Here is a 12862-nt window from a genome sequence, read left to right as displayed (position 1 = left end):
GATAAGATTTCACTTGGCAGACAATTCTTTTCTAATGATAGCTATGTGGTAATTTCCTTTTAGGCTTGACTTTCTTTTCATCATGGGGCTGATGAGACGCCCAGATTGTAGGTTTTTGTGGCCCACTATTGAGATGATACAAATGGTGCCAATGGAAAAAAACTTGAAAGTGTTTTATTACCTAATTTAACAGAAAATATTAAGCCCTTCCCTACCTTAATTGCTTTGATTCATCTGTTTATAAGTCTATTAGTTTGGCAAATAAATAGCATTAAGGACTTTGAGAAAGGCAGGGTGCTCTTCTGCAAAATTCCAGCTTATTCACATTCAATCTCCATCAAATAAAGGATAATGATGCTTATAGGTTATAAACTATCACTGAGCTTTCCTCTTCTTCTGGTCCAAATGCTCATGTACTTAGGAAAATGTCCATTAGCTTGCTGGGTGTTTTTTTTTTTTAACCTCAAGCCTGTCAAATGCTATGAGGCCGTTTATTTTGGTAACAATCTTTCACAAAATACCTAAAGTTAATTTCTAACTAGACTTATCTCAGCGCCATCTATTTTCTTTACACATGCAATGCCCAACAACGTTCCATTGCCTTAAGCTGCAGATTCTAGCGGGTTTGTCTTAATGGATGGGTAAGAGAGGAGTTTATTTTTTTTTAAATGAATGACAGGGAACAATCATTAGAGGGATAACATTATGGTTAATATAATTAAATCTTTTAAAAGTTGTTTGCCTTTCCTTCTTTCATTAGAAATGGGTTACAGAATATCACTCTGAAAAGATTTAGCTTAGCCTTCAAACTGATATTCTTCAAATGTAGATTTGATCCCCTTCTCCATTTAAAAATCTACAATGGTCCCTATCATCCCTAAAAGAAAAACTCCAAATCTGGTTCGGACTCCAGTCTTATTTTTGAAGCCTTCCTGTCCCATATGCCACTGCATTTACGTGGACAGCTGTTTCCTGAGCACCGCATCTGGGTTCCAACCCTCAGGCCTTTGTACAAGTACGTGGCTCCTGGCACTCCCTACCTTCCACTCCCCCAATCCCTGGCTTCTTTCAAAGTGCAGCTCAGCTCCTTCCTCCTTGGGCACTTTCTGGCTCTTAGCTACTCATGTGTCTATGGGTTATATCTGCCAAGTAGAATATAAGTTCCTCAGGGGCAGAGACTGGTTCTTCTTGGCTTCTGTATCCCTAGAGCCTGCCATAGTGCTTTGCATGTGGTAGGGACTTAATGTTTGTTGAATTTTAAAATGATGTTGGGAAAAAAACCATAATACAGAGATGGAAACTTGAAGGATAAACATTCCTACAATGAAAATTAATGGCTTCAAAAACAATTTCCTGAATAGGTGACTATATCATCAGTTAGCAGGAGGGGGCTACATTAAGTGAACAAGTACATGTCTGAGGGGGAGCAATCCCTTCTTTTCCAAACTGTATAGATTTTAAGTCCTAAGTATTCTGACAGATGCTTGTTTAAATATCAAGGGAGACTATTAGACTGGGAACTCCATCCACATGGGAAAAGACTGTGAATTATTAAAGCTTTGAATCTCTCCCCTCCAACCCTTTGTCAAAGTCAATGAGAGAATCTGAATTCTTTGCGGGGTAGTGGTGGGGATGATCACATCCTTTTCTTGGAGAAGTTGGGGGATACTAGAACCATCTTACATCAGCACTGATGGTTAAATTTTCAGTGTGAGCATGTACACCTCGGATATAAGCAAATGCTACAAACTATGGCTTGAGTTATTGTTTTGCTGATCACTTAAAATGATGGAGAAAATGTTAATTTAAAAGTGTGTTGTGTGTAATATTTCTTTTTCAAAGAGGCAATTGTTAAAAGTTTACCAGCATACCACTGTAATGTGACATGGTAGACTTGGAATCAGATCCTTTCTTAGGTCCTTTTCTCTCTCTGTGGCTCAGCTGTCTCATTTGCAAAATGAAGCCACTGGATTCAATGACTTCTGAAGTAAGTTCCAGCTCTTGATCTGTGATGCTATGATGTAGCAGTATTTAGTGGTACTCCTGGAATGGAAAAACCCTCCACCAATGAAGCAACTCCTGACCTTTGCAATCTTTAGAGGGTTGCAGGGAGCACTGAGAAATTTATGGTCAGAAACAAAGGAGGGCTCACCAAGTGGTGAGAGCAAGGGAGAACCAAAAGACAGTCTATACATGCTGTGTTCTATGAGTGATATCAATGGGTCTAGAGGAAGGTCCTTCTAGAGGAAGGTTTCCTGGGGACGGCTGATGGGAGGACAAGAATCACCCAGAAGGAGAGGGCAGGGGTGGCTTCCAATCTACATTACTGAGGGAGTGCCCCATCAAAATGGAACAGCTGATCAGCTATATTAATGAACATACCAGGATACCAAGGGCAGGTAAGAAGCACGGGGACTCATGCTTTTACAGCCCACATGATCGTAATCTTAGAATAGCAAACATGCTTTTCTAGGAGAGAGTAATCTGTTATTCTAACATATTCTAATAATTTGTCATAATGAATCATGAACATTTTTGTTTTAAAAGGCACCATAAGAATAACAGATAGATAGATAAAGACAGTTTATAAAGCATTTTAAGGTTTACAAGACATTTTGTAGATATCTCATTTTATGCTTACAACAACCTTGGAAGAAAGGTGCTAATTTTAACAGATGAGAAAACTGAAGCAAACAAGGTTAAGTGACTTGTGTGATAGGGTCACATAGCTCATAAGTGTCTGAGGCTGCATTTGATTTCATGTCTTGCAGACTCCAGGCCCAATGCTCTCTCCAATGTAATCATTAGCTGCCTCACATAATGAATTTGCCATCCTATTTCTAAATATTTCAAGGTTACTCTCATGGAACCTGGGTGAAGGCACCTCCGTGCCAGTGGCTGGTTTTTCTTAGCTTCTTCAGGACATTTTAAACATCTGAATGACTGAATGGTGCTGGTGAGAGATCTCTTGAAAGCATGTGGCACTCTGACATCTGATGCTCATCAGATCTTTTTTCTGGATTATAAAATGTAGACAGATGGGCAGGTAAATATTGTTGAGGGTTCTTAATGGGTCCCTTGAACTTGTCTTTCTGAGTGGCCATGTTTGCCAGAAACATTGGAGCCAGGGTATACAGGCCCTGAATGTGTCAAGGATGAAGTGTCTCCCCCCACCCTAGCTGACATAATTTGTTGTTTGCACCCCAAGCTGGATAGAGGTATGGGGAAAAAAGGTAAACTTTTTATAAAAATGGCTGAATCAGCAATTAGGAATTTACATTTATATTTTTCTTTGAACTGTTGATTTAGTTGAAGACCGAGGTTCTTAATCTGGGGTTCAGGAATTTTAAAAAATATTGTTAGTAATTATACTTCAATAGAATTGGTTTCCTTTGTAATTCTCTGCACTTTTCTTTACGCAATAATCAGCATGATTCTGTGAAGGAGTTTATTAGGACTTGCCAGACTGCCCAAGGGGCCACAACACAATAAAGTGAAAACCACGGCTGGGAATTCAGTCTGGACTAGAAGCCGTCAAGCTCCATGCCTCCCCCAGAGGTCCCTCCACGCCTGCTTCTCACAGCATTCTCTGGCTTCCTTCACAGCTCTGTTCTGGGGCCAGACAGAAGATCCTCCTACAGAAGGTCTTTGCCTGTCTTTTCCCTGACCTGCTTGGCTTCTTTCCCTCTAAAACTACTGCCTTATTTTCCTACATACTTTGTAATTACTCCTCTGGGCTCTTCCTGCTTCCTGACAGTGTGGACTGTTTTGTTCTTGTATTCCTGGTGCCTATCACATAGCACAGCAGGTGATTCATGGCTGCTGATTTGCACTAACACCTTCACTGATTGTTTTTAAAGTAGTCACTAGTGTATGATAATAGCAAATTACACAGCCCACAGACAGTATGGAATAAAGGTGGAACATGGGCTTGGACTGGATATAGTAGGTCAGACTGGGATTTCACCAGACAAGAGAAAACTATTCCCTGGGTAACTAATGCCTGAGAATATTGTGCCTACCACCAAAGGCAAGCAAGAAAATAAGATTAAAATCCATCAGAATGAAACCTTTTCAGGAAAAAGGCAAGTTTTTCAGAGCCTCCAGATGAAGTCAAATCAATAAGAAATCACTTTGAGAAAAGGGATTTCCCAAGAATTACGAGTAACTTCTCAGAGCCTTGAAAAGGCCTGAAATCATTCTAAGGCTTCTCCATCAGCTTGCAGACTATCTCGTAGAAGGGAAATGATGGGCATGGTATAGAAAAAAGGTGATATACAGAAGTAAAGATTGAAAAAATGTGCTTCATTCCTGCACACTTATGCTCTAAAAGAAGAAAATAGCTTTTTGGTGGCCTGCCCCAACCTGTTGACTTTAGCTTCAACTGGTCCCCCTCAGTGTCCTCCATGATTGTAGGCATGTCTTGATTCAAATCACATGTAAAAATGCAAACTCAAAACAAACCTCTCCGTTCCACAAAATTCACTTTAATGACTGATGACGCAGTGTGGCTGAGTTTGGCTCAATTACATCATAGCTATTGTTGTGGCAGTAAAGAAAAAAAAAGCCGCTCCATAAAAATCTTCCCCAAATAAGAATCACTTAAATCGAAATATATGCACATTGTAATCAAAACTACATCACTGGTTGCATCTGTTCAGAAGCTTAGGTAAAAAACTTCTTCAAAGGACCCCCCCCAAAATTGAATTCCACGTAACTGCTGCAGGACCCCAAGCTCAGGTTTGGGGTGAAGATTTTTGACTTCTTAAGATTTGGCACCTGTCAAACCATCCAGTCCAAAGCAGTCTGATCCAACCCAATCAATCTGATCTAATCTAGTCCAATCCAATCTCGTCCCATCCAGTCAGATCCCATCCCATCCAATCTGATCCAGCCTAGTCTAATCCAATCCAATTTGACCAGCAATTGTTAAACACCCATTGTGGGCAAGACCACCAGGCTAGATCTTGGGAAAACAAAGAAACTGAACTAAGGCCCTGCCTTTAAGCACTGGGCATTTTACCTTCTGTAATTCAGATTCAGAAAACAGAGAACCTATGTAATATAGTTTCAGAAAACCATCTGTTCTGATGACTTAATGAAAACTCCTTATTGTACTATGTTCTGAAAGAATTATGTAAATAATATGCTCTTAAAAGGCAGGAAGGTGGCACGGTAGATGGAGTAACAGAGTTGGGAGTCAGGAAGACCTATTTGAATCCTGCCTTGGGCCTTTATTAGCTGTGCCATCCTGGTCAAGTCCTTTTACCTTTCTCAGCCTTTCTTCATTTGTAAAATGAGGCTAGTGATAGCACCTACTTCCTGGGGATGTTGTAGGGATCAAACGAGATAGTGCTTTGTAAGCCAAAAATTGCTATAGAAATGTTAGCTAATGTTATTCATAAAATTTTGATAGGTTAAAATGAATTAAAATTATATAATTATTAATGAGCGTTAATTTTGATAACCTTAAAACATGAAACGCATATAAAATTTAATAATGGTTTTAAAATAATTTTCATTGATACATTTTTAGAAAAAAATATCAACCGATAGAAAGAAAAGACATAAAATTTACTCTATTTGGAAATCCTCAAGCCTGCGGAGAAGAGAAAAATGATGACAGTAAGATCAGTCCAGTGTAATACATGCAGGGGCCGAGGGAAAGAGAGCTTGCTTCAGTCAGCCTGCGCTGAGCCGGGGTGAAGGAGGGTCAGTGTGTATTAATCATCTGTCAAAGACTGGAGGACTTTATCGGCCAATTACAGACAGAAGTAAGTTTACAGCACACAAACGTGGGACGGAGCTACCAAGAATTCCAGCCCTAACACAACCAACAGTGACATTTTCAGCTCAGAGATAAGAGATGCATTTTTTTAAAGGCTGTGCTACCTACTTCTGCTTGGCTATTTTAGAATTATTTTACAAAATTCTTATTTCTGTTAAACTATTTAGATATTTCCCCCCAGAAACTAACCAAGCCTCTCACTACTCTTACTCCCAATTTATCTAAGCTGAAGCAAGAATAGCAAGTGTCATCACACTCTGAAAGAAGGCCCTGATTATGGGCTCCATCTCTAGGAGCTGCCGCCCTGAAGGTAATCATGGCTTATTTCATAAAATCAAAGACTAAGCAAAAATATCCTCAACTGTTTGGAGGACTCTAAATGAACATATAAATAAATGTGCCTGCTCTGAGAGCAGAGCAAAACCTAGAATACCAGGAGAAAGCATTTGAAAATAATCTCAGTTAACCCGAAAATGGCATCCATTTTGCTTGGTTTGGCAGAACATCTGAGTCTAGGGGAGGCAGCATTTCTCTGCATGGAGGATGGCAGCATTGCTTCCCTGACCCACTCTCTCTAAATGTCTGGGGTTACCAGGGGGCATTTCTGGACCTCGTTGAGGCCACTGCTGTTCTAAGAGACAGTGCTGTTTGTAACCTGACAGTATGGACACCGAGGGCTTGAGATCCTGCTTTACTCCCTAGGGCCACGTTGTTGGAAGAGCTACACCTGGCTCTAACAAGATGGGTATTCAACTTCCCTGCTCTAAGACCTACATTTGTAGGAAAAGTGCTAAATAAATTTGAATTACTTAGTAATTTTTAAAGATAAATTCCTCTGGGTCAGCCTTCTCCATTCTTCTACTTCCTTGTATTCTTTTCTCGCCTGTATCACCTGATTCCTGCTTTCGGCTTAATAACCCTAATCATATAGCACAGGGTAATAAATGAGAAACAAATAAATAACTGAATGAACGAATGAATGAAGAAATAGATAAAAGCAAGCTAACATTTACAGAGCAGCTACGACGTGCCAGGCACTGTGCTAAATGCTTTATAAGACTCTAAATCATTTGATCCTCACAACAACTCTCTGAGGCAGGTGCTATTATTATCCCAATTTTACAGATGAGGAAACTGAGGCAGACAGCTGTTGAGTGATGTGTCTAATAAGTGTTTCAGGCTGGATCTGAACTCAGGTCTTCCTAACTCCAGGCCCCATGCCCTCTGTACTGTGGCCCCTACCTAGATGCCTATTTGATGGATTCCGTTAATGTTCTCCAATACTCAAGTGGATGTGGGATCTCACTGATCTGGGAGTCCCCTCAAACAGCAGAGATGGCAGCTCAGAGACTGATGATGTCCAGGTCCACTCCCAAGTGCCGTGGGGGAGCAACATTTGTCAAATGTGCTGGAGGCCTCCCTCCACTTCTCCTGACCCGATGACAAGGATACTAATTCAACACTCTGGTTGTCTGCCTGCTGCTAGCGCTTGCAGGTGACCGATCAATCAACAAGCATTTATGAAGTGCTGCCTTTGTGCCAGGCCCTTGTGGAGGAAGGGCAAAAGCCAAGGTCTGAATTAGACAGCTTTTAAATAAATAAGCTTTCATTACTTTTAGATACACGATTTACTCGACAAGGTGAGTTTCCTAAGATAAGAGATAAGAAGGCTGAGTAATGTTTGCTAACACCATACTCAATGCTGCCCCCAACAAGCTTACATTCTGAGGGGAGACAACATGTAAGCAAACCTGTCTTCTCTTCCCATCATTCATTTTCCTGATGATATTTTTTACTTTGATAAGAGAAAACATCTCACTGAATGTGCTTAAGACATCCGAATTGTTTTCATCTCAGAATTCAGAGACAAATGGAGCTTCTTCAGTCACCAACTCTGTAGATTATGTGAAAAACATACATAAGTCGTGAGCGACAAAGGCCACTTATACGGGCCTTTGTTTCCTCAATGATAGCTTCTTCTCCCTCACAGGAAAGGTACAGTCATTTCCACTGCTTCCATTATAACCAAATATCAAATTCGAGGAAGTAAAAATGGCATAAGTCTCATGCAGAGACTCACATTTCTTCCTCCTGAGGCCTAAGATGCTGACCTTTCAAGACTGAGTCCTAGACTCATCCTGGAAAAGCAACTGAGTTAAGAGGGTGGAATGATGGGCTCCTACTTTCACGGCTCCTTCAGAATTCTTCTATTTTTCCATTTTAATTTTCTGTATCCTTCAAAGTATGCTCTTTACTCTGGGGTATAACAGCCTGGGATATAGTTGGTAAAATATAAAATAAATAATGTCAAGAGATGAGGCACGGCTTTCAATTATAAGTTATAAATTTTTTTTAACAAGATACGATTTCTCCAATTTTTATATGATGATACATGCTGACCTCATAATTTTATCACCTTTTATATTTATGGCCCAATAATGCCTTCTTGGCAAATCACAAAGGCTGCTAAATTTATGGCACAACAGCCTGATAGGTAATTTACTGATTCTCTGATTGACTGTAAAACAATTTTCTAGGAAAACTGGTGGATAACATACTGGCAAATTAAGTTGACCGCTTTTTTTTTTCTTTCTGAAGAAATTTGGCTTTTAATTTCAAAAAATGAAAATGTAAATGACCTTTCCTGGGTGATTAAACATTTACTGAGTGATATAAAGCATACAATCTATTTAGCTGATGAGGCCCTTCACCATCCTGGCTGCCCTCTTCTGGGCCCTTTCCAAAAGGTGGTGCCCAGGACAGAGCACAGTCCTCAGGCAGGGGCTGACCAGGGCGGAGTACAGTAACATCATGGAACCTGCCTATTCCCAGAAGATGTGCCTTTCTTCACATGGCTTCAGAGGGCACAAAAATTTTGGGGGGCCAAGGCACGCTGCTGTCTGAGGGAGCTTGCTGTCCACTGAAACTATTCGATCTCTTTCAGGCAAACTTATGATTACCTCCCCTCCCCTTCCCAATCTTGTAGACTATCTTACATTTAATTTTTATGTATTTATGTATTTTCAGTTTAAACTCAGAATAATTTAAACACAGAAAATTCTGAACAGATCACCTCCACAAATGAAAATATGAAGTCTGATTATGAAGTAACGAGCCTTATTTTGTGTCCTATTTGGATGCTCAGTCTTATTTCTTTATTGTGATGCCTCAGCTAGCACAGCAGCAGAGGTTGGGAAGGAGGCCTCTGAGAGCATCTTTAAGTCTCTTCATTTATATAAAAAGAAACTAAACTCCAAAGACAGGACTGATTGAATCAGCGCAAAGGCTCCCTGCTAGCTAGGGGGTGGGGAAGCCCAGAACCTGTGCCCCATCCCACTTTGGTGCCAATTCAGGACTTCTGCCACTCTCCTGTATTCCAATGTCATTAATTTAGGATCTATACTCTTTGGGAGGAAGGGTGGTTTACTCTCGTATCATCTAGAAAAATGAGGTGTTGCTCACAAAATGAATTTTTTTTTCCTGGTTTTAACTTGCATGGTGGTGGTGGTGGTGGGGGGTAACTCTTGATCTGAGAACTCCCTCCACCAACAGAGACTGAGCAATTCCCATGTTAAGAGAGTTGTCTGGGTGTGCTGAGGCTTTGACTATGTTAGTAAAGAGTCAAGATGTAGATTCAAGTCCTGATTCCAAGAGTGGTCCTCTACCCTCTCTGCTTCTGCTACTCCTCTAGGAAATGGATGACATAAACAAATTGGCAGGAAAAACATTTATTTTAAAGAAATTAAGTTGCCTCGAAGTCCTTCAGAAACAGCTCTTTATAAGGAAAGGACAATGTTGGCAGACACTAATTCCATATCCTTCTTATCTACTGATTATATGAGATAAGTTTATGGATCTTAATAAATAAGACAAATAGCTTTGTTGAGTACCTTATGTAACTGAAAGTAATACAAGTTCATTTATTTATAAAATGTCTAATTTAGACTTTGCTTTCTCCAAGTTGTCTGATCCTTACCAGTTGTGGGACCTCTCTGCGCTGAGCAGAATATGCACTATGGGAACAATACTTGCATTGCTATGACAAAACACTTTAAACTTGAAAACAGTATGTCCACATAAGTCATGAATAATAATAGTGAGGTTCTATTAAATTATTAAATGTTCCTTTATAAATCTGAGGTTTTAAAAATAGTGATATTTGGATCCAAGACATTCTGAAACACAAAATGATTATTTAAATTCACAGAAGTAAATTCTAAATACTTTAAAGTTATAGAAAAATAATTTTAAAATATAATGAATTATTATTTAACAATTAAAAATAAAAGTCATGATTAGCATTTATTCTTAAGAAAAACAGTCAGGACAAAGCCCAAGTCAATCTTCTAAGGAGTTTGCACTCTCATCACTAAGAGAGCTGATGACTGCTTACCGAGGGTTAGAAGGAGGAGGAGGATCCATTTCTTTCTGATAGTGACGTCCTTGATTGACAGGCTGCAAAATACAGTGAAAAGAGTACTTAGAAAATGCCACTGCAAATGTTTTATTTGAAAAAGTGCTGTTCTTAGGCCCATACTCCACCTTGGAATTCATCACCTAGCTCCTCAACCCTGTCTCAATTTATCAACCAGTTGACTGATATCATCAGTGACTGTGTTAAAACCTAGCCCCAACCTCTCAGGGTGACTATTGGAACCCTAAAGGGAGAGGAAGTTCAGCTACTCTGGGAGGGGCACTGGACATGGGGCTGCCTCTTCCTCCTCTCTTCTGAAAATCCTTCCCATTGTCTAGTTTTGAAAACTTGGTGTCCTTTTTGGTTCTAGACTTCCTCTCTCTTGACAGCCAATCTTTGACTAGGTCCCTTTTTATATCTACATCTGAAATCCTTCAGCCACAACTGCTACCATCTAGTGTAGGTCTAATAATCTTTTCCCTGGGATGGTGGGATAATCCTGGAGCTGGTCTTTCTGTCTCTAGGTTCTCTCTCTCTCCCTACTTCCTTTCCATACATATTCTACATTAATCCTTTAAAAAATATTTTATTTTACCCTCAAATACATGTAAAAACAAATTCTAACATTCCTTAAAAAGTCTGAGTTCTTTTCTTCCTCCTTCCCCTTCCCCCTCATTGAAATGGCAAGCAATTTGGTATAGGTTATACATGTACAGTCATGCAAAACACATTTCCATATTAGTCATGTTGTGAAAGAAAACACAGACCAACAAAACCCCACCCACAAACAAAAAACAAGAAAAACGAAGTAAGTTAGAAAAAGTATGGTTCAATCTGCATTCAGATTCCATCAGTTCTTTACCTGAAGATGGGTTGTCTTGGGTCACTGTATTGCTAAGAATAGCTAAGGTTACTCAAAATATTACAGATACTGTGTACAATGTTTTCCTGATTCAGCTCATTTCACTTTGCATCAGTTCATGTAATTCTTTCCAGGTTTTTTTGAGAGCATCTTGCTCATTTATTTCTTATAGTACAGTAATTAATATTCCTTCACTATTATATATTATAGTTTCTTCAGCCAGTCCCCAATTGATTTCTCAATTTCCAATTCTTTACCCCAAAAAGGGCTGTTACATGCATTAGTGTTCCAGTTTTTCTACATTCCCTTCAGTATTTGTCATTTTCCTTTTCTGTCATATCAGTCAATCTAATAGGTGTAGGGTGGTATCAGTAGTGATTTGGAGCATTTTTTCATATGTCCAGCTAGCTTTGATCACTTTGTCTGAAAACTGTCTGTTCACATCCTTTCATGATTTATCAGTTGGAGGTTGGCTCTTATTTTTATAAATTTGACTCAGTTCTCTATATATTTGAGAAACGAGCCCTTTTTCAGAAACTTGCTTTAAAAATTTTTTTCACAGCTATGATTACAAATTATGTATTTCCGTCCATCCCATTTCCTGCCATATATCCTATTCTCCCTCTTTTCACCTGTCCATTTTCAAAAATGCTTTGCTTTTGATTACTTCCTCCTCTAATCCACCCTCCCTTCTATCACCATGCACCCACCTCCCCCATATCCCCTTCCCCTCCTACTTTCCTGTAGGGTAAGATAGGTTTCTACACCCAAATGAATATGCATGATATTCCTTCTTTAAGCCAGTTCTGAGGAAAGCAAGGTTCAAGCACTCCCCTCCTCCTAATTCCCCCATTTTCCCCTCCACCATAAAATCTCTTTTTGTGCCTCTTTTACGTGAGATAATTTACCCCATTCTATCTCTCCCTTTCCCCTTTTCCCAGCGTATTCTTCTTTATCACCTCTTAATTTTATTTTTTAGGTAACCATCCCATTATATTCAGCTTTCACCCATGCCCTCTAACTACCCTAATAATGATAAAGTTCTAAGGAGTTACAAGCATCATCTTCCCATGTAGGAATATAAATAACTTAACCACATTGAATACCTTATGATTTTTCTTTCTGTTTGCCTTTTTGCCTTTTTATCCTTTTTTTGTGTCTTGTATTTCAAAGTCAGGTTTTCTATTCAACTCTTGTCTTTTCATCCTCAGTATCTGAAAACCCTCTATTTCATCGAATATCCATTTTCCCCCCTGAAGAATTATACTCAGTTTTGCTGTATTATAATCCTATCTTTTGCCCCCGGGAATATCATATTCCAAACCCTTTGATCCTTTAACATAGAAGCTGCTAAACCCTGTATTATTTTGACTGCAGAGCCATAATATTTGAATTGTTTCTTTCTGGATCCTTGGAATATTTTCTCCTTGACCTGGGAGCAATGGAAATTGGCTATAATATTCCAGGGAGTTTTCATTTTGGGACCTTTTTCATGAGGTGATTGGTGGATTCTTTCAATTTCTATTTTACTTTCTGGTTCTAGGATATCAGGGCAGCTTTCCTTTATAATTTCTTGAAATACAATGTCCAGGCTCTTTTTCTGGTCATGGCTTTCAGGTAGCCCAAAAATTCCTGAATGATCTCTTCTGGATCTATTTTCCAGGTCAGTTGTTTTTTCCAAAGAGATATTTCACATTTTATTCTATTTTTTCACTCTTTTGATTTTGCTTGATTATTTCTTGATGTCTGACAGCGTCATTACCTTCCACTTGACCAATTTTAATTATTTTCTTCAGTG

General features: G+C 39.2%; 1 protein-coding gene across 1 annotated transcript in view; it reads right to left on the bottom strand.

Moving 5' to 3' along the window:
- CFAP20DC (CFAP20 domain containing) overlaps positions 1 to 12862 on the bottom strand; it is a 230109-nt gene that overhangs the window by 45396 nt on the left and 171851 nt on the right. The window contains exon 14 of the mRNA XM_036739445.1: positions 10182 to 10243. Within this exon, the coding sequence (XP_036595340.1) occupies positions 10182 to 10243 (62 nt within the window). The remainder of the gene's footprint in view (positions 1 to 10181; positions 10244 to 12862) is intronic.

Source organism: Trichosurus vulpecula, chromosome 9, assembly GCF_011100635.1.
Source record: "Trichosurus vulpecula isolate mTriVul1 chromosome 9, mTriVul1.pri, whole genome shotgun sequence".
Classification (NCBI taxonomy): Eukaryota; Metazoa; Chordata; class Mammalia; order Diprotodontia; family Phalangeridae; genus Trichosurus; species Trichosurus vulpecula.
This window is presented reverse-complemented; position numbering and strand designations above follow the sequence as displayed.